Below are 20,076 nucleotides of genomic sequence, written 5' to 3'. Positions count from 1 at the left end.
AGTTAGTCTCCTAAAGTAATATCTCCTTCAGAAAAATAATGAAAATAGTAGGAAAGCCCTATCATGAATTGCTTGCTTACAAATACAAGATGTCACTGACTAGAGGATATTCCATGATTGAGTCATGATTTTAAATATTTTATGGTAGTAGCTCCTTAAGAATTTAATAATGATTGTGAGTTCTCCTTTCCAAATTCCAAGTTTTGCGATTTTTCCAACTTCCCTGAGGCTATCATTCATAAGTATTAAACAGTATTAAAAAGGTTAACAATATCTGTTTTAAGAACTTTAAATGCTTATATTCAGTTTAGTTCAGTTCAGTTGCTCAGTCGTGTCCAACTCTTTGCGACCCCATGAATCACAGCACGCCAGGCCTCCCTATTCATCACCAACTCCCGGAGTTTACTCAAACTCATGTCCATTGAGTCGGTGATGCCATCCAACCATCTCATCCTCTGCCGTTCCCTTCTCCTCCCACCTTCAATCTTTCCCAGCATCAGGGTCTTTTCTAAGGAGTCAGTTCTTCGCATCAGGTGACCAAAGTATTGGAGTTTCAGCTTCAGCATCAGTCCTTCCAATGAATATTCAGGACTGATTTCCTTTAAGATTGACTGGTTTGATCTCCTTGCATTCCAAGGGACTCTCAAGAGTGTTCTCCAACATCACAGTTCAAAAGCATCAATTCCTCAGTGCTCAGCTTTCTTTATAGTCCAACTCTCACATCCATACATGACTACTGGAAAAACCATAGCTTTGGCTAGACAGACCTTCGTCTAGTAATGTCTCTGCTTTTTAATATGCTGTCTAGCTTGGTAATAGCTTTTCTTCCAAGGAGAAAGCATCTTTTAATTTCATGGTGACAGTTACCATCCACAGTGATTTTGGAACCCCCCAAAATAAAGTCTGTCACTGTTTCCATGGTTTCCCCATCTATTTGCCATGAAGTGATGGGGCCAGTTAGGACTGGACATGGAACAACAGACTGCTTCCAAATTGGGAAAGGAGTACATCAAGGCTATATATTGTCACCCTGCTTATTGAACTTATATGTAGAGTACGTCATGTGAAATGCTGGGCCAGATGAAGCACAAGCTGGAATCAAGATTGCTGGGAGAAATATCAATAACCTCAGATGTGCAGATGACACCACCTTTATGGCAGAAAGTGAAGAAGAACTAAAGAGCCTCTTGATGAAAGTGAAAGAGGAGAGTGAAAATGTTGGCTTAAAGCTCAACATTCAGGAAACTAATATCATGGCATCTGGTCCCATCACTTCATGGCAAATAGATGCTGAAACAATAGAAACAGTGACAGATTTTATTTGGGGGGGCTCCAAAATCACTGTGGATGGTGACTGCAGCCATGAAATTAAAAGACGCTTGCTCCTTGGAAGAAAAGCTATGACCAACCTAGACAGCATATTAAAAAGCAGAGACATTACTTTGCCAACAAAGGTCCGTCTAATTAAAGCTATGGTTTTTCCAGTAGACATGTATGGATGTGAAAGTTGGACTATAAAGAAAGCTGAGTGCTGAAGAATTGATGCTTTTGAACTGTGGTATTGGAGAAGACTCTTTTTTAAAATTTTATTTGTTTTTTATTGAAGAATAATTGCTTTATAGAATTTTGCTGTTTTCTGTCAAACCTCAATATGAATCAGCCATAGGTATACATGGAGAAGACTCTTGAGAGTCCCTTGGACTGCAAGGAGATCCAACCAGTCTATCCTAAAGGAAATCAGTGCTGAATATACATTGGAAGGACTGATAGTGAAGCTGCAACTCCAATACTTTGGCCACCTTATGATGCGCAGGACTGATTCATTTGAATAGACCCTGATGCTGGGAAAGATTGAAGGCAGGAGGAGAAGAAGCTGATAGAGGATGAGATGGTTGGATGGCATCACGGATTCAATGGATATGAGTTTGAGTAAACTCTGGGAGGTGGTGATGTACAGGGAGGCCTGGTGTGCTGCAGCCCATAAGGTCCTAAAGAGTTGGACATGACTGAGTGACTGAACTGAATTGAACTGATGGGACCATATGCCATGATCTTAGTTTTCTGAATGTTGTGCTTTAAGCCAACTTTTTCACTCTCTTCTTTCACTCTCATCAAGAGGCTTTTGAGTTCCTCTTTACTTCCTGCCACAAGGGTGGTGTCATCTGCATATCTGAGGTTATTGATATTTCTCCTGGAAATCTTGATTCCAGCTTGTGCTTCATCCAGTCTAGCATTTCTCATGATGTACTCTGCATATAAGTTAAATAAGCAGGGTGACAGTATACAGCCTTGATGTACTCCTTTCCCAATTTGGAACCAGTCTGTTGTTCCATGTCCAGTTCTAATTGTTGCTTCTTGATCTACATACAGATTTCTCAGGAGGCCAGTAAGGTGGTCTGGTATTCCCATCTCTTTTAGAATTTTCCACAGTTTGTTGTGATCCACATAGTCAAAGGCTTTGGCCTAGTCAATAAAGCAGATGTTTTTCTGGAACTCTCGCTTTTTTGATGTTCCAACAGATGTTGGCAATTTGATCTCTTGTTCCTCTGCTGTTTCTAAATTCAGCTTGAACATCTGGAAGTTCACGGTTCACATACTGTGGAAGCCTGGCTTGGAGAATTTAGAGCATTACTTTGCTGGTATGTGAGATGAGTGCAATTGTGCGGTAGTTGGAGCATTCTTTGGCATTGCCTAGAAGGCGATGGTACCCCACTCCAGTACTCTTGCCTAGAAAACCCCATGGATGGAGGAACCTGGTAGGCTGCAGTCCTTAGGGTCGCTAAGAGTCGGACACGACTGAGTGACTACACTTTCACTTTTCACTTTCCTGCATTGGAGAAGGAAATGGCAACCCACTCCAGTGTTCTTGCCTGGAGAATCCCAGGGACAGGGGAGCCTGGTGGGCTGCCGTCTATGGGGTCGCACAGAGTCGGACACGACTGAAGTGACTTAGCAGCAACTACCTACCCTTAAATGCTCTCCAGTGTAGCCTGCAGAGTAAGCAGTCAACAAACCTTTATTCAGTGCCTGCTCTCTGTCAGGTCTTGGGTCCACAGGGCTCTTATGTTAGGCTCTGGAGATTACAGGTGACTATGACAATCCAGAGTGTTTAAAAGAGCACGAGTGCTCAGTCATGTCTGACTTTTTGGGACCCTATGCCTGCCAGGCTCCTCTGTCCATGGAATTTTCCAGGCAAGAATACTGGAGCAGGTTGCCATCCCCTTTTCTGGGGGATCTTCTGAACCCAGGGATCGAACTCCTGTCTCTTGTGTCTCCTGTACTGGCAGGCAGATTCTTTACCACTGTGCCACCTAAGAAGCTCCCCAACTGCCAAAAGAGTGTCAGTTAAATTCAAGACTGTGCAGAGTAATTAGCTTTGGAAGGAAGTTTTTTCTTTCTAAACTTGTGCCAGAAACATAGTGGCAACATGTGGCAAACATACTTTCAGTGGCTATATTATTTGTAGGTAGATGTAAAACTAGCCTCTCTCACAGAGAGTAGACACCTTCCACTCCACAATTACACCAGCTCTGTTGATTAATAAACTCAGCACTGGCCCATGAAGATAAGCCTGTTCAAACAGTGCAGAGGGTAAACAAGTGGATACTAGTCATCATGATTTCTTGTATAATCTAACAGTCATTTTATTAGCCCGGCTGAAACACCAGTCCCTGAGGGGATTAGTATTGTTATGCACAGGAAATGGGGCCAGAGGTTCAAAGTGACTTCTAATCCCTCAACCCACTGCTAGGATTTAATCACTCCTCTTTTCTTCCCTAGTGCCTGCAATGCAGGAGACCGGGTTCGATCCCTGGGTTGGAAAGATCCCCTAGAGAAGGAAATGGCCACCCACTCCAGTACTCTAGCCTGGAGAATTCCATGGACAGAGGAGCCTGGCAGGCTACAGTCCATGGGATCACAAAGAATCAGACACGACTGTGAGACCAACTTTCACTTTCTTTTCTTTTGGAAAGATAAGTTTTTCTAAAAACCTCTCCAGCTCAAAGAGCCTTCTACAATGATGCAGCACAGGAAGCTGAAGCCTGGTGACTTTTAGCTGGGAAAACAAATAAACCTATTCATTTATTTTTGAAATTTGGGTTTGCCAAATGGTATATGAGATCTTAGTACCCCCACCAGTGATCAAACACAGGGCCCTTGCATTGGAAGCCCGGAGTCTTAACCACCGGACTGACAGGGAAGTCTCACAACAAACTTTTTTTTCACTGTGTTGAAATAGGATTTATTTGAAACAGTTTTTTGTTAAAACAAAACAAAACAAAATGTTAAGTTTGGCTTTCAGCACATATCCAGGTCACTGTAATGGCCTTTAGAAATATTAAAATCTTAAACATCAATGAACACTCCAAGTCCTCCTTAAACATAATATGACAAGTTTCACAGTCTAGTACTCTTGAAGGCAAAGTTGTGTCAGATCTCACAATCTTGACATTTTGTGGTGTTTATCATTTAAGAGATAAATGAAACCTTCCCCCCAAACCTGCTGTAAACATCATCATTACCTCAAAACTGTATGTAGTACTATGTGCCAGGAAGAGAGAGAATACAGAGGTCTGTCAATTCTGCATTGCATAGAAATAAAACTCCACTAAAAGCCTTTCATTAAAAAAATGTAACAACTTTCTGCTTTGGTTTGCAAGAAGCCAGGACTGATCTCAAAATTGAAAGCCTTAGAACACAATGCCTCTAATTCCAGGGTATTCTTTTGATTTACACCCATTTTACAAGAGTTGATTGTCCCACTTTAAGAATGGTCTGAGTATTGTGATTTTCTTTTTTAAATAAATATATAAATTAAAAAATATTTAAATAATAGAAAAATAAACATCTTCCCAGTGTACCCAGCCACTCTCTTGTCATTCTCTCCCCCGTCCGTCCCGCTGCTCGCCCCTTCCTTTCTCTCTGATTGCAGGACAGGACTGGGGCTCTCAGGGTTTTTATTATGAGTCTAGATTCGGTGGAGACACTCTGATCTGACACCTAGACTCAAGGGTGCGCTGCTGCAGCCGGTTGCGCTTACCGCCCGGGGACACACATGGCGCGGCCTCCCCCTGGCCGCGCGTGGACACGATGGCGCGTCCCCACCCCTCCACGCGCCCCTCCTGCTTCCTGCCCTACAAGTAGCCCGAGCCGGGCAACTCTGGCCAGAAGTCCTCCCGGCCTCACGCAGAGCAAACCTCCTTTCTCCCGGGGACCGCCGTGTGCGGAAGAGCTCTGAGCTCCGGCGCGGACTCCAGCGGCGCCCGCGCCGCTAGCGCCCAGGCCGCGCCCGGCGCCGGCTCACGGCGACTGTCTCGCCCTAGGTGCCCGCGCCCGCGGGGAGCAGCTGCCGCAGGTGGCGTTCGGGGCGTGGTCAATGAGGCGAAGCCTGAGGAAGATGCTGCGCCCCGGGGAGAAGAAGGAGCCCCGGGACTTCGTTTGCCTGGGAGTGGAGGACCACAAGGACAACAGCAATGACTTCAAGGTACCCGGGCGGGCGCGCTCGCAAGTCCGGGCGCGGGTCGGCTCTTCCTAACTTTACCCTCCTCGACTCGAAGTTTCCTAGCGGGCAGCCCCGGGATGGGAGGACCCGGCCAGGTGAGGGCTGTCTGCTTGGGGTGTGCGTGCGGTCCAGGATGGACCTCGGGAAGTGGGGAACTCGGGGAGCCGCGTTCTTAAAAGGCGCCCGCCAGCAGGTGCCGGCTTTGTCCTTCCTGTTTGCTTGTTTGTTCACCCTGCTCTTGCTTGTGGTGGGCAGCTGCAGCGTGAGGAGATCTACCCCCAAAGTACTGCTAGCATTTGGCCGCAACTGCCTGGTGCCAAAATCGGAACCAGTTTTGGAGTGCGTGCTGTTCTCCTTTTTACAGATTTTATTTAGAACCAAACAACTAGATGGTTGAATCTGGCGGTCGGAGAGCTAGCTGCTTAATAGGAGTTTGGAGTTCTAGAAGCATGCTTGTCTTGCGGAGGGAAATGGAAGCAGAACCTAACAGTGAGGTGTTGCAGGGATTGGAGGACCAGTGGGCAGACTCCTCCAGGGGCTGGGGCAGTCAGTCGGAAGGGACTTTGAGGGAGGAGACCCTTCGAAGCTAGGTAGGTGGTCTTCCGGAGGTCCCAAGGACTAGGATGGGGCTTCTGTTTCTTTTGCGGATTCCAAAGTCGCTTTGACCAAAAGGCTGCACCAGCTCAGGTTGCTGCTGGCTGATGGTGCTAACTGAGGGCGGAGGCTATCGGGTGCTCAGAAAACTCATCGCTGGATGCCTCACGTTGTCAGTAGGAGGAAACATCTCTTTTTAAACATTAAAAGAATTAAAAGCTCTCTCCAACGCCACCACAAATGTCTTTGCATGGTGAAACCATTTACACTTGGATTTGCTCATGGAATATATTTTGGAATACTTTCAAAATTAGCCGCTGGAGATGTATCTCATTCTTCTAGCAGCTTTATAATATTCCCTTGTATGAATGTGTTATGCTTTACCAGACCAGCACGTGTGTGTTTGTTTTGTTGTGCTATTACACACGTGATTGAGTGTCTGTGGGTGTAGATATGGCTTCCTCTGTCTACAGTACCTTAATGAGTATGTTAAAGGCCTAGTAGGATCTAAAGTCACCTATGGGCTTAATTTTGGTAGAAATTGCCAAGTTGCCCTCTAAATAGGTTAGGTGAATAGACAGTGTTTTTAATTCTGCATGTGAGTCAGGCATGCATAGAAAATTACATAAAACCACACACCAGGCCTCCCAAGGTGCATCCAGATTAAATCCAGATTAAATACTTTTCCTCCTCCTTAATATTAGTATAATAACTATGGTCTTTTAGCTTAATACAAAGAACTGAAGTTATAAGTGAATGTCAAACACTAGGATAGCATCTTTGGAATTAACATTAAGGGACTGGAAAAAAATTTTTAATTTTGAAAATCACACCAAATGTACTTTCTTTACTTATCAATGTGGTCTCTGTTTTCTGGAGATAATCAGTGAAGGAATTTTGCAATACAGTGTCTCAAACTTACTTTCTTTGTGTTTTTATTTGTCTTTGTTTAGTTTTCTTGCCTAAATCCAGCAGAAGCATTTATGTTATCTAAGGCTTTTGAAAACCACAGTCAAGCTTGTAGATTGAGGGATTTATACATTTTATTTTGTTACCTGACTTTAAATCATCCTGTAGAAATCTCAGCAGTGAGAATAATTACAAACGAATACATGTAGCACTCTGGAGAGTTCTGAACTCTAAGGATTTCCTCATTAAGAAGACATGGTGTACAATATTTTCTCCAGCATGCACACACATCTCAGGAATCCTGACAAAATCGAAGTATGGCAGAAAACTTACAAGATTAGAAATGTGGAATATGAATCATCTGACTGATGCTTTTAATCTTTTCCAATGACTTTCTTTCAAGGGAGTTAATACTTTAGCATTGGGCCTTAATTTCTCATTGTTATGGGCTTCCCTGATGGCTTAGACAGTAATGAATCCACCTGCAATACAGGAGACCTGGGTTCAATCCTTGAGTCGGGAAGATCCCTTGGAGGAGGAAATGGCTAACTACTCAGTATTCTCGCCTGGAGAATTCCATGGACAGAGGAGCCTGTCAGGCTACAGTTCATGGGGGGAATGCATAGAGTTGGGCACGACTGAGTGACTAACGCTTACCTTACTTAATTCTCGTAGTTATAATCTCCCATTTGTTAAAATCTCTCATTGTAATAATTTCCTTCCTTTTTGCCCCATACTGCTTATATGTATTTCATTAAAACCACCTAAAACAGGTGTATTTGATACCTCCAGTTTAAATAACTCAGAATTAGCTTCTTTAAACGTAATAGGAGAACTAACCAATCAATCCTAAAGGAAATCAACCCTGAATATTCATTAAAATATTGAATAATCATTGGTGCTAACGCTGAAGCTCCAATACTCTGGCCACCTGATGTGAAGAGCCAACTCATTGGAAAAGATCCTGATGCTGGGAAAGATTGAGGGCAGGAGAAGAAGGGGGAGGCAGAGGATAAGATGGTTAAGAGAGTGTCACCTACTCAATGGACATGAATTTGAGCAAACTCTGAGAGACGGTGAAGGACAGGGAAGCCTGGCGTGCTGCAGGCCATGGGGTCGCAAAGAGTCAGACACAACTTAGCGACTGAACAACAACAACAAACGTGGTCTAGTCTGTTACATCCTGTATCTAGTCATAGAGTTCAGAACCGGAAAGAATGTGAAGTGACCTGTGACAGCAGAAAACTCTATTGACTGAATGTGTAATAACTTGTCTAGATGACATCCTTGACTTTCAGTACTTTCTTTAAAGAAATCTCTTGGAAGCCTAGGTAACATGCCGTGAACTAAATTCAGACAGCACATCTGATGAGCTTGTATAAAATATTTAGATGCTTTGTTATCATTGTGAACTCAGCAGTACCTCATGAGCCTCTGAACCCAGGCCTGGCTGTCAGAGTGTGTAATTGGGTTTGTGTTGACTGCACATCACTGAGTAGACCTGTAAATTGCTCTTTTTGACACTGTGGGGTAGACGATAGAATTCCTTTATTATTACTGGAAGAACGTATCAATTTCAAGTGCTATAATACTTCCTAATGGAGTCAGGTAAACTTCCTTTGATGGGGTGAGACATTGAAAAAGAGCCTACTTCTGTGAAGAGCTCATTTTAAATCTATTACTGAATATATATAAATTTGGAAATTTCATACCTTGTGAGAATGAATCAAAAGCAGAATATCAACACCTCGAAATTTCACAAGGAAGAGATGTACTGTCATCCATGATAAGTCATCTTTAGTGCAGTTATAATAAAGAATATAAAGAGCATGAAGAAAACAAATCTTAGAGAAAATTTAGATATTCTAGAAAGTTCTTTCTCCCCCCTGACGTCAGTGGACATTAATGTCTGTTTGGAATCATACTGTTCCAGGCCAGTGACAACTGCCAACTATGCCCAAAACTTATGGAACTTGTCCTGCAAAGTTTGTTTTTATGATCTGGAAACTTTATCACACAGTTTCTCTATCACAACTTCAGTCTCCACTGTATGTTGGATTTTTGGCATTCATCAGTCAGACAAAATCTGTATTCCATATACCTTCCATTCAAATTCTAACTTCATTCCTTACTGTGTGCCTTTGGGTAAACAATGTAACCTCTCAGTGTCTTGATCTTTGGTGGTAAGTAAGTACACAGACAGTAGAAACAGTGAGAGACTTTAATTTTGGGGGGCTCCAAAATCCCTGCAGATGGTGACTGCAGCCATGAAATTAAAAGACACTTGCTCCTTGGAAGAAAAGCCACAACAAACCTAGACAGCATATTAAAAAGCAGAGATACTACTTTGCCAACAAAGGTCCATCTAGTCAAAGCTATGGTTTCTCCAGTAGTCATGTATGGATGTGAGAGTTGGACTATAAAGAAAGCTGAGTGCCAAAGAATTGATGCTTTTGAACTGTGGTGTTGGAGAAGATTCTTGAGAGTCCCTTGGACTGCAAGATCAGACCAGTCCATCCTAAAGGAAATCAGTCCTGAATATTGATTGGAAGGGCTGATGCTGAGGCTGAAGCTCAAGTTCTTTGGTCACCTGATGTGAAAAACTGACTCTGACTGGAAAAGAGTATTGGAAAAGACTCTGATGCTGGGAAAGATTGAAGGCAGGAGGAGAAGGGGATGACAGAGGATGAGATGGTTGGATGGCATCACCAACTTGATGGACATGAGTTTGAGCAAGCTCTGGGTGTTGGTGATGGACAGGGAAGCCTGGAATGCTGCAGTCTATGGGGTCGCAAAGAGTCGGACATGGTTGAGCAACTGAACTGAACTGAACTAAACTAAATGTTAGCCCTTCCTGCCTGCAGAGAACCATGAGGCACTGCACCTGACCTGACTTGGCCTGGTTCAGAATCCAAGTCATCAAAAGAGGGGGGATAGTTCATTCCCAGAGGAGAGTGGGCAGCTGTTCAAGATAACTGACCAAGAGACTTACATCACCATCCTTCAGTATGATTCTATCTCCATTACTTAGGAACACATTGTATGGGAATTGACTATCAGCAGAAAGGCCAAAGAAAGGACAGTAATTTAGCTTCTACTCTTACTCCTTGCATTCACGAAAATCTTTTTTCATCAACTAGAATCCCTTATGCTGTGGTTTCAGTACATTTTTCACCTAGAAGAGACAATGCCTCTATGTTTTCACTCTACTTATTTTCTTCTCAGCTCGCATCTATTACATTTACTTCCAAACTCTTCTCAAAGCCTTTATTTCTACAGCATATACAGGTTTGGCATCAGAAAATCAAATTATTTATTTAATGTGCTTATCAATGTAAAAGCATTTGCAGACCTGGGTTCGATCCTTGGGTCAGGAAGATCTCCTGGAGAAGGGAATGGCTACCCACTCCAGTGTTCGTGCCTGGAGAATTCCATGGATAGAGAGGGTCGGCGGACTACAGTCCAGGGGGCCTCAAAGAGTCACACATGACTGACTAACACTTTCACTTTCTTTCTATATGTCTAAGAATCAGCCAGGCAATTAAGGAGACACAGGTTCGATTCCTAGGTTCAGAAGATCTCCTGGAGTAGGAAATGGCTACCCACTCCAGTATTCTTGCCTGGAAAAACCCATGGACAGAGGAGCCTGGCGGGCTACAGTCCGTAGGGTCACAACGAGTCAAACACAACTGAGCATGTATGCTCTGGGGCATGCTCTATATGTCTAAACATTTTGTGTTCTTCAGAAAAAAAAATTATTTACTTTATCATAAGCACAAGAACTAGCTTGGATGATAATCCTTTGACAATGAACTTATTATACTAAGTTTTATATATGCTTATTTAAGGTAACAATTTTGTATATACTTCTAGGTGGTGTTCGAGGGAAACAAATGCGGTTTACAAAACTTTGTGAAGAAACAAAAGAGATTTAAAAAATATGATGATGTGAATGCCTCACCTTTGCACCATGCTGCAGAAGAAGGTCAAGTGGAGCTGATGGAGATGATTGTCAATGAATCCTCCTGTGAAGGTAACAGAACTTTACAGCTAGTGCTATGTATTTCATCATCTCATTAGACTCATTTGGAAAGAGTGGAATGAAGTGATTCTGGAGGGTTGATTAGTTCCAGATTATAAAGGGCCTGAATGTCTCACTCAGGAAAGTGGTCTTTCCTCCAGCCAGTGCCCTTCAATCTTTTCCACAGAAATACTGCAGAGGACGGTGCAAGGATCTGGGGCAGCCCACTGCCAGTGCAGATTTTCTTTGCAATTGCATGATAGATCATAAAAATTAATGTGTATTTCATGTATTCTTATATACTGTTTCCACTGAGGTCATCACGTACTTAAATTGCTTGCTTGCAGTATGCACATGCTAAGTCACTTCAGTTGTGTCTGTCTCTTTGGGACCCTGTGGACTATAGCCCACCAGGCTCCTCTGTCCATGGGATTCTCCAGGTGAGAATAGTAGAATGGCTAGCCATTTCCTTCTCCAGGGGATTTTCCCGACCCAGGGATCGAACACGAATCTCTTATGTCTCCTGCATTGGCAGGTGGGTTCTTTACCTCTAGTGCCACCCTTATCGTGTCAATAAAATTGACACCCCAAGAAGATGTCACATCCTCCCCAGCCTTGTGCCCCCAGCCTTCTCTGAGAAACTCAGCTGTAGTTGATAAGGAAGCAGGATGACACAGAGATTTAAGCAGTGAGGTGGTGTAATAAGACCATTATTATTTAATGTAAGATGAAGGTCAGTTAAAAAGCTATTTTAGTAGTAAAGAGAAGTTGAGCATCCACTAGGGTTTTGAGACTGGAATAAGGAGAAAGGGAGAGATTCAGGGGCTATTTCACATGTAGAGTGGAAAGTGCTTGATAAAGATTGAATGCAAGGAGTAAGTGATGAAAAGGTGTACTGATGTTGACATTCTTAATTTAGGAATTAGATTAATAGTCTAGCCATCTGGAAAAGAAGGTTTATAAGAAAACAGAAGAAAAGTGAATGTGAGGAAACAATTTAAATATGGTCATACTGAGTTTAAAAGGCCCAGGGGACATCCACTTGAAAATTTCTAGTAGACTTGTAGCCTAATACCTTGTATCTAGTAGACCAAAAATATAGAAGGAAAGGGTCACACTACAGGGCCAGTATTGCATAGGAAGTAGCTCAAATTGTGTAAATGAATGAAAATCCTTTAGAAGACCATAGAATTGCCATTGAAGGTGGCTAAGGGTAAAACACCAATGCTCAGGGTCAGAGGGCAGAGGAAAAGCCAGGAAAACAATGGTGAAGACAGTGATGCATGAGATTGATGGCACATGAGCCAAGGGAGAGATTAGTTAGAAGGATCAGGTACCACAGAGAGATCATATAGAAAGGAGACACAATAACCTTGACATTAGAAGGCCTCCTGACCTCTGTAAAAGTGATTTATGAAAAGCAATGGTGGTAAAAGCCAAATTCAAGTTATTTAATTGATGAGTTGGAGTTTGTAAGTTTTGGCCATGGTTTCATGAGGTTTGGTGCTAAATGAAATGCTGAGTGTGGTGCTTTGTCTTGATCAGACAGAATGGTCAAGGGATGTGTGTGAGTATGTGAGAGAGAGAGAGTATGTGTGTGTGTGAGTGTGTGTGTGTGTGTGTGTGTGTGGTTGAGAATGAGGCACTGGAGTGACTGAGAGAAGATAGTGGGGAGATAAATGTTAAAAAGGAGAGAAATGAGAAATATGGCTGCAGCAGGATTCCAGGCATTGTAGGTGGTCCTTAAGTCATATTTATGAATGAGCTCTTTTCCCTTCTCTTCAGACATAAAAATATACTACCACCAATTAAAATGGTTGATAAAGCAGACGGTAGTGTCTATTTTAGAGCAGATATAAAGTAAATCCTGTAGTGTCAAAGGGCATGCTAATCACAGGGTAAATAATACAATGATATATTGTAGAAGTATGTCAAAATCATGTATGGCATCAAGGTGCACAAGCTCTAATTCTAGTCTTGTGTTTGTTAGTGGTGCATCTTTTTTCTCACTAACATTTTTTTGAACCATTGCTAAAGGCCAAACACCCCATTAAGATCTTTAAGGACATGATTTGATATTCTTCTCCTAAGAATATTGCAAGGTGTACCTATCTGTTACACTCCTTTCTCTTCCTCCCTCCCCTCTTTCCTTCCTTCCACCAAATTTGAATATGAGAAAACTGAGATTCAAAGAGCTAAGTCAGCTTACAGAGCTCTTACTGGCTGCATAATGCTGGCAAGATTTTGAACCTCTCTAGTCCTCATCTTTCTGAAAAATGGTCATGGCCCCTTGTGAGCTATTAGAGGGTTGGATGATATAATGGTTGCGTGGAACTTAGAGTTGCCTGGTGTAGAGTTGTTACTTTTATATAAGCTCAATGCTTTGCAACAAATCCCCAAATTCATAGCACAGATAAAAGCATGTAGCAATAGGAAGACCTATTTCCTATGGATCCTACAGATTGACAGCTAACTCATTTGACAAAGTCAGTGCCATCACTGACATGCAGCCCCAAAGGTGTCTGTTAGATGTTTTTGAGAACTGAAGCTATCTTTTTATTTCTCCTAAAGAAGGTGAAGCCTCTACCATGGGACTGAGCACCGAGCTTTGCAGTAAATAGGCATGCAGTAGGTGCCGAGTACAGTCCAAGCAACGTCTCACCTGTATTTTGCTGTCTTTTTCTAGTACTGAATGTGATGGATGATTACGGAAATACCCCACTGCACTGGGCCGCAGGAAAAAACCAGGTGGAAAGTGTTAAGTTTCTTCTTCGAAAAGGAGCCAACCCAAACCTCCGAAACTGCAGCATGATGGCCCCGCTGCATGTGGCTGTGCAGGGCGGGTACAATGACGTGATGAAGGTGAGCTTGCTGGTGGTCCCCAGGCCGAGCAACGTAGCATGGGCCGGGCCTCAGGTCCAGCTATGTCTGCTTCGTCCAAAAGGCCAACCTCAGCTGCCAGGGCCAACAACATGTGATGATTTTAAAGTTGGCTTTTCTTCTGACCAAAACCATCTCCATAGTGATCGTGATGATGATGACGTGAAGAATAATAAGCACCATCTTATTTTCTTGATTAGTTCTTATGTATCAGCTACCAGCCTTTTTCTGTGTTTAGGAGCCTTCTGTGTTTTTGGTTTTTAAATCCCCATTTTAAAAAATCTATAAAATAAGACCATTATTATCCCCATTTCATAGCTGAGGAAACTGAGGAAGAGAGTGAATTAAATAACGTGCTTAGTTAGTGCGTAAGAGTTAGGAGGCGAAAGCAAGAGTTAGGAAATTTGTCTTCATTATTATGTTTCTCAAGTCAGGGTTTTACTGCTTTTACCTGGCTGATCGAATGCTTCAAAAAAAGGAGGTGACCAGTGCCTCCGTGAAGAGAGGAAATATAATTAGGATTTATTGTTTTTGTGAGAGTCAGTGACAGGCCTTAGTGGATGGCATGTCTTAGCAGAAGACATAATCATAATATGGGGAAATTTCTTAGTATTTTTTTAAGAGAGTGAATTGGGTCAAATAGAGGAAGCCTTGAGAAACGCAGTTTACAAATGAATTATATTCTAGAAATTCATTTCTGAGGTAGGTAATTTGGACCTTGCAGTAAATTTTCCTTTAGGAAAAACGTTGCAAAGGATGACATGGCTGTTGTGTCACAGTTCTGGCTGCTATCACAGAAAACCACAGACCCAGTGGCGTGAACAACAGCTCTCTCTCACAGCTGTGGAGGCTGGGTTGTCCGAGATTGAGGCAGTGGTGGATTTGGTATCTGGTAAGGGCCTGATTCCTGGTTCATAGGCGGCCTTTGTCTCTCTGTGTCTTCATGTTGAGGAAGGAATGAGAGCTTTCTGGGCTTTCGTTTATAAGAGTGCTAATCCCATTCGTGAGGGTTCTGCCTTCATGACCTAGTTCAGTTCAGTTGCTTAGTCGTGTCCCACTCTTTGCAGCACAATGGACTGCAGCACACCAGGCTTCCCTGTCCTTCACCAACTCCTGGAGCTTGCTCAAACTCATGTCCAGTGAGTGGGTGATGACATCCAACCATCGCATCCTCTGTCGGCCCCTTCTCTTCCTGCCTTCAGTCTTTCCCAGCATCAGGGGCTTTTCAAAGGAGTCAGTTCTTCCATTAGATGCCAAAGTTTTGAAGTTTCAGCTTCAGCATCAGTCCTTTCAATGAATTTTCAGGACTGATTTTCTTTAGGATGGACTGGCTGGATCTCCTTGCAGTCCAAGGGACTCTAAAGAGTGTTCTCCAAGACCGCAGTTCAAAAGCGTCAATTCTTCGGCACTCATCTTTCTTTATAGTACAACTCTCACATCCATACATGACTACTGGAAAAACCATAGCTTTGACTAAACAGACTTGTTGGCAAAGTAATGTCTCTGCTTTTTAATATACTGTCTAGGTTGGTCATAGCTTTTCTTCCAAGGAGCATGCATCTTTTAATTTCATGGCTGTAGTCACCATCTGCAGTAATTTTGGAGCCCCCCAAAATAAAGTCTCTCACTCTTTCCCCATCTATTTGCCATGAAGTGATGGGACCGGATGCCATGATCTTAGTTTTCTGAATGTTGAGTTTTAAGCCAGCTTTTTCACTCTCCTCTTTCACTTTCATCAAGAGGCTCTTTAGTTCTTCTTTGCTTTCTGCCATAAGGGGTCATCTGCATATTTGAGGTTATTGATATTTCTCCCAGCAATCTTAATTCCAGCTTGTTTCATCCAGCCCAGCATTTTGCATGATGTACTTTGCATATAAGTTACATAAGCAGGGTTACAATATACAGCCTTGACTTACTCCTTTCCTGATTAGGAGCCAATCTGTTGTTCCATGTCCAGTTATAACTGTTGCTTCCTGATCTGCATGCAGATTTCTCAGGAGGCAGGTCAGCTGGTCTGGTATTCCCATCTCTTTAAGAATTTTCCATGGTTTGTTGTGATCTACACAGTCAAAGGCTTTGGCATAGTCAATAAAGCAGAAGTAGGTGTTTTTCTGGAACTCTCTTGCTTTTTCAGTGATCCAACGGATGTTGGCAATTTGATCTCTGGTTCCTCTGCCTTTTTTAAATCCAGCTTGAACATCTGGAAGTTCACGGTTCAGGTACTGTTGAAGCCTGGCTTGGAGAATTTTGAGCATTACTTTGCTAGCGTGTGAGATGAGTACAATTGTGTGGTAGTTTGAGCATTCTTTGGCATTGCCTTTCTTTGGGATTGGAATGAAAACTGACTTTTTAAAATCCAGCTTGAACATCTGGAAGTTCACGGTTCAGGTACTGTTGAAGCCTGGCTTGGAGAATTTTGAGCATTACTTTGCTAGCGTGTGAGATGAGTACAATTGTGTGGTAGTTTGAGCATTCTTTGGCATTACCTTTCTTTGGGATTGGAATGAAAACTGACTTTTTCTGGTCCTGTGGCCACTGCTGAGTTTTCCAAATTTTCTGGCATATTGAGTGCAGCATTTTCACGGCAACATCTTTAAGGATTTGAAAGAGCTCAGCTGGAATTCCATCATCTCCACTAGCTTTGTTCTTAGTGATGCTTCCTAAGGCCCACATGACTTCACTTTCCAGGATGTCCGGCTCTAGGTGGGTGATCACACCATCGTGGTTATCTGGGTCAGGAAGATCTTTTTTGTATTGTCCTTCTGTGTATTCTTCCCACCTCTTCTTAATATCTTCTGCTTCTTTTAGGTCCATACCATTTCGGTCCTTTATTGTGCCCATCTTTGCATGAAATGTTCCCTTAGTATCTCTAATTTTCTTGAAGAGATCTCTAGTCTTTCCCATTCTATTGTTTTCTTCTATATCTTTGCATTGATCACTGAGGAAGGCTTTCTTATCTCTCCTTGCTATTCTTCAGAACTCTGCATTCAGATGGGTATATCTTTCCTTTTCTCCTTTGCTTTTTGCTTCTCTTCTTTTCTCAGCTATTTGTAAGGCCTCCTGAGACAGCTATTTTGCCTTTTGCATTTCTTTTTCTTTGGGATGGTCTTGATCACTGGCTACTGTACAATGTCACTAAACTCTGTGCATAGTTCTTCAGGCACTCTGTCTATCAGATCTAATCCCTTGAATCTATGTGTCACTTCTACTATATAATTGTAAGGGATTTGATTTAGGTCATACCTGAATGGTCTAGTGGTTTCCTCTACTTTCTTCAATTTAAGTCTGAATTTTGCAATAAAGAGTTCATGATCTGAGTCACAGTCAGCTCCCAGTCTTGTTTTTGCTGATTGTATAGAGCTTCTCCATCTTTGCCTACAAAGAATATAATCAATCTGATTTTGGTGTTGACCATCTGGTGATGTCCATGTGTAGAGTCTTGTCTCATGTTGTTGGAAGAGGGTGTTTGCTATAACCAGTACATTTTCTTGGCAAAACTCTGTTAGCCTTTGCCCTGCTTCATTTTGTACTCCAAGGCCTAATTTGCCTGTTACTTCAGGTATCCCTTGACTTCCTACTTTTGCATTCCAGCCCCCTATAATGAAAAGGACATCTCTTTTGGTGTTAGTTCTAGGAGGTCTTATAGGTTTTCATAGAACCATTCAACCTCAGCTTCTTCAGCATTACTGGTTGGGGCATAGACTTGGATTACTGTGATATTGAATGGTTTGCCTTGGAAAGGAACAGAGATCAATCTGTCATTTTTAAGACTGCACCCAAAAACTATGTTTCTTCTCTTGACTTATGAGGCTACTCCATTTCTTCTAAGGGATTCTTGCCAACAGTACTAGATATAATGGTCATCTGAGTTAAATTCACCCATTTCAGTCCATTTTAGTTCACTGATTACTAAAATGTTGATGTTCATTCTTACCATCTCCTCTTTGACCATTTCCAATTTGCCTTGACTAATGGACCTAACATTCCAGGTTCCTATGCAATGTTTTTTTTTCATAGCATCGGACTTTACTTCCATCACTGGTCACATCCACAACTGTGTGTTGTTTTTGTTTTGGCTCCATCTCTTCATTCTTTCTGCAGTTATTTCTCCACTCTTCTCCAGTAGCATATTGGGCACCTACTGACCTCGGGAGTTCATCTTTCAGTATCATATCTTTTTGCCTTTTCATACTGTTCACGGGGTTCTCAAGGCAAGAATACTGAAGTGGTTTGCCATTCCCTTCTCCAGTGGACCACATTTTGTCAGACCTCTCCACCACGACCTGTCTGTCTTGGGTTGCCCTACGGCATGGTTCATAGTTTCATTGAATTAGGCAAGGCTGTGGTCCATGTGATCAGTTGGATTCATTTTCTGTGGTTGTGGTTTTCATTCTGTCTGCCCTCTGAGGGATAAGGACAAGAGGCTTATGGAAGCTTCCTAATGGGAGAGACTGACTGTGGGGGAAACTGGGTCTTGTTCTGATGGGTGGGGCCATGCTCAGTAAATCTTTAATCCAATTTTCTGTTGATGGGCGGGGCTGTGTTCCCTCCCTGTTGTTTGACCTGAGAGCAAACTATGGTGGAGGTAATGAAGACAATGGCGACCTCCTTCAAAAGGTCCCGTGCATGCTCTGCCACACTCAGTGCACCATCCCCGCAGCAGGCCACCACTGACCCACACCTCTGCCAGAGACTCCTGGCCACTCAGAGGCAAGTCTGGGTCAGTCTCTTGTGAGGTCACTGCTCCTTTCTCCTGGGTCCTGGTGTGCAGAAGGTTTTCTCTGTGCCCTCCAAGAGTCTGTTTCCCCAGTCCTGTGTAAGCTGTGGCGGCTCTATGGTAGGGTTAATGGCAACCTCTTCCAAGAGGACTTATGCAATACCCAGGTCTGTTGCACCCAGAGCCCCTACTCTGGTGGCAAGGCACTGCTGACCCGTACCTCTGCAGAAGACACTCGGACAGTCAGAGGCAAGTATGGCTCAGTCTCTGTGGGGTCTCCTGGTGTACACAAGGTTTTGTTTGAGCCCTCCGAGTGTCTCTGGTAGGTATGGGGTTTGATTCTAAACAGAATTTCACCCCTCCTACCATCTTGCTGAGGCTTCTCCTTTGCCCTTGGACGTGTGGTATCTTTTTTTGGTGGGATCCAACATTCTCCTGTCAATGGTTGTTCAGCAGTGAGTTGTAATTTTGGAGTTCTCACAGGAGAAGATGAGCGCACATCCTTCTACTCCATCTTGTAGACCTACTGCTAAGTCGCTTCAGTTGTGTCCGACTCTGTGTGACCCCATAGACGGAAGCCCACCAGGCTCCCCCGTCCCTGGGATTCTCCATGCAAGAACACTGGAGTGGGCTGCCATTTCCTTCTCCGATGCATGAAAGTGAAAAGTGAAAGGGAAGTCACTCAGTCACGTCTGACTCTTAGTGACCCCATGAACTGCAGCCTACCAGGCTCCTCCATCCATGGGATTTTCCAGGCAAGAGTACTGGAGTGGGGTGCCATTGCCTTCTCCGTTGTAGACCTAAGCACTTCCCAAATGCCCCTCCTCTTAATACCACACTGGGGATTAGGATTTCGATATATGAATTTTGAGGGACAAAAACATTCAGTTTATCACACCACATCCAAACCTACTCAGCCTATAATATACCAACAATACCTCAGGGGTGTCCATGAATTCCATGCTTCCTTAGTTCAGACCCCTTCCTCTCAGCCCCCTGAGTCCTTGGCTCCTGTAAGCCAGGCAGAGAGGGTGTGAGAGGAGCCCCCTCTCCACTCTCCCCTTGTGCCCTGTATGTAGCCTTGCCATAATCCTTAGCACAGGGTACAGCAATCAAATGTTCACATGCCCATTTCCTGCTCTGACTGCTTATACTGGAAGAAGACACTGTGTGTGACTAATGGAACATCTCCAGTCCTCAGCATTGCTGCTAAATGATGGCTTTTGAATGAATAAATTAGTAACTAGGCGTCCTGGCTGAAGGGCAAGGGGAGAGTTTAAGTATCTGTGCCTAAGAAGACAAGTCAGAACAGCCCCTTGCAGAGGTTATTGGAGAGGCCTTTGGCAATAGGCTGTCAGTTTCTGTCGATGTCTGCGTTATTCATGAACCTGATGCTACTTCTGTCTGCGTTATTCATGAACCTGATGCTACTTCTGTATCATCTGTGCTGGG

At 43.2% G+C, this 20,076-nt stretch overlaps 1 protein-coding gene across 1 annotated transcript in view; it reads left to right on the top strand.

The window, feature by feature from the left end:
* Window positions 1-5,057: 5,057 nt before the first annotated feature.
* The window catches only part of TRPA1 (transient receptor potential cation channel subfamily A member 1), a 55,718-nt gene continuing 40,699 nt past the window's right edge, over window positions 5,058-20,076 (top strand). The window contains exons 1-3 of the mRNA XM_015474483.3: window positions 5,058-5,485; window positions 10,880-11,039; window positions 13,714-13,889. Coding sequence (XP_015329969.1) covers window positions 5,378-5,485; window positions 10,880-11,039; window positions 13,714-13,889 — 444 coding nt within the window. The 5' untranslated portion in view covers window positions 5,058-5,377. The remainder of the gene's footprint in view (window positions 5,486-10,879; window positions 11,040-13,713; window positions 13,890-20,076) is intronic.

This window comes from Bos taurus, chromosome 14 (genome assembly GCF_002263795.3).
Source record: "Bos taurus isolate L1 Dominette 01449 registration number 42190680 breed Hereford chromosome 14, ARS-UCD2.0, whole genome shotgun sequence".
NCBI classification, from domain to species: domain Eukaryota; kingdom Metazoa; phylum Chordata; class Mammalia; order Artiodactyla; family Bovidae; genus Bos; species Bos taurus.
This window is presented reverse-complemented; position numbering and strand designations above follow the sequence as displayed.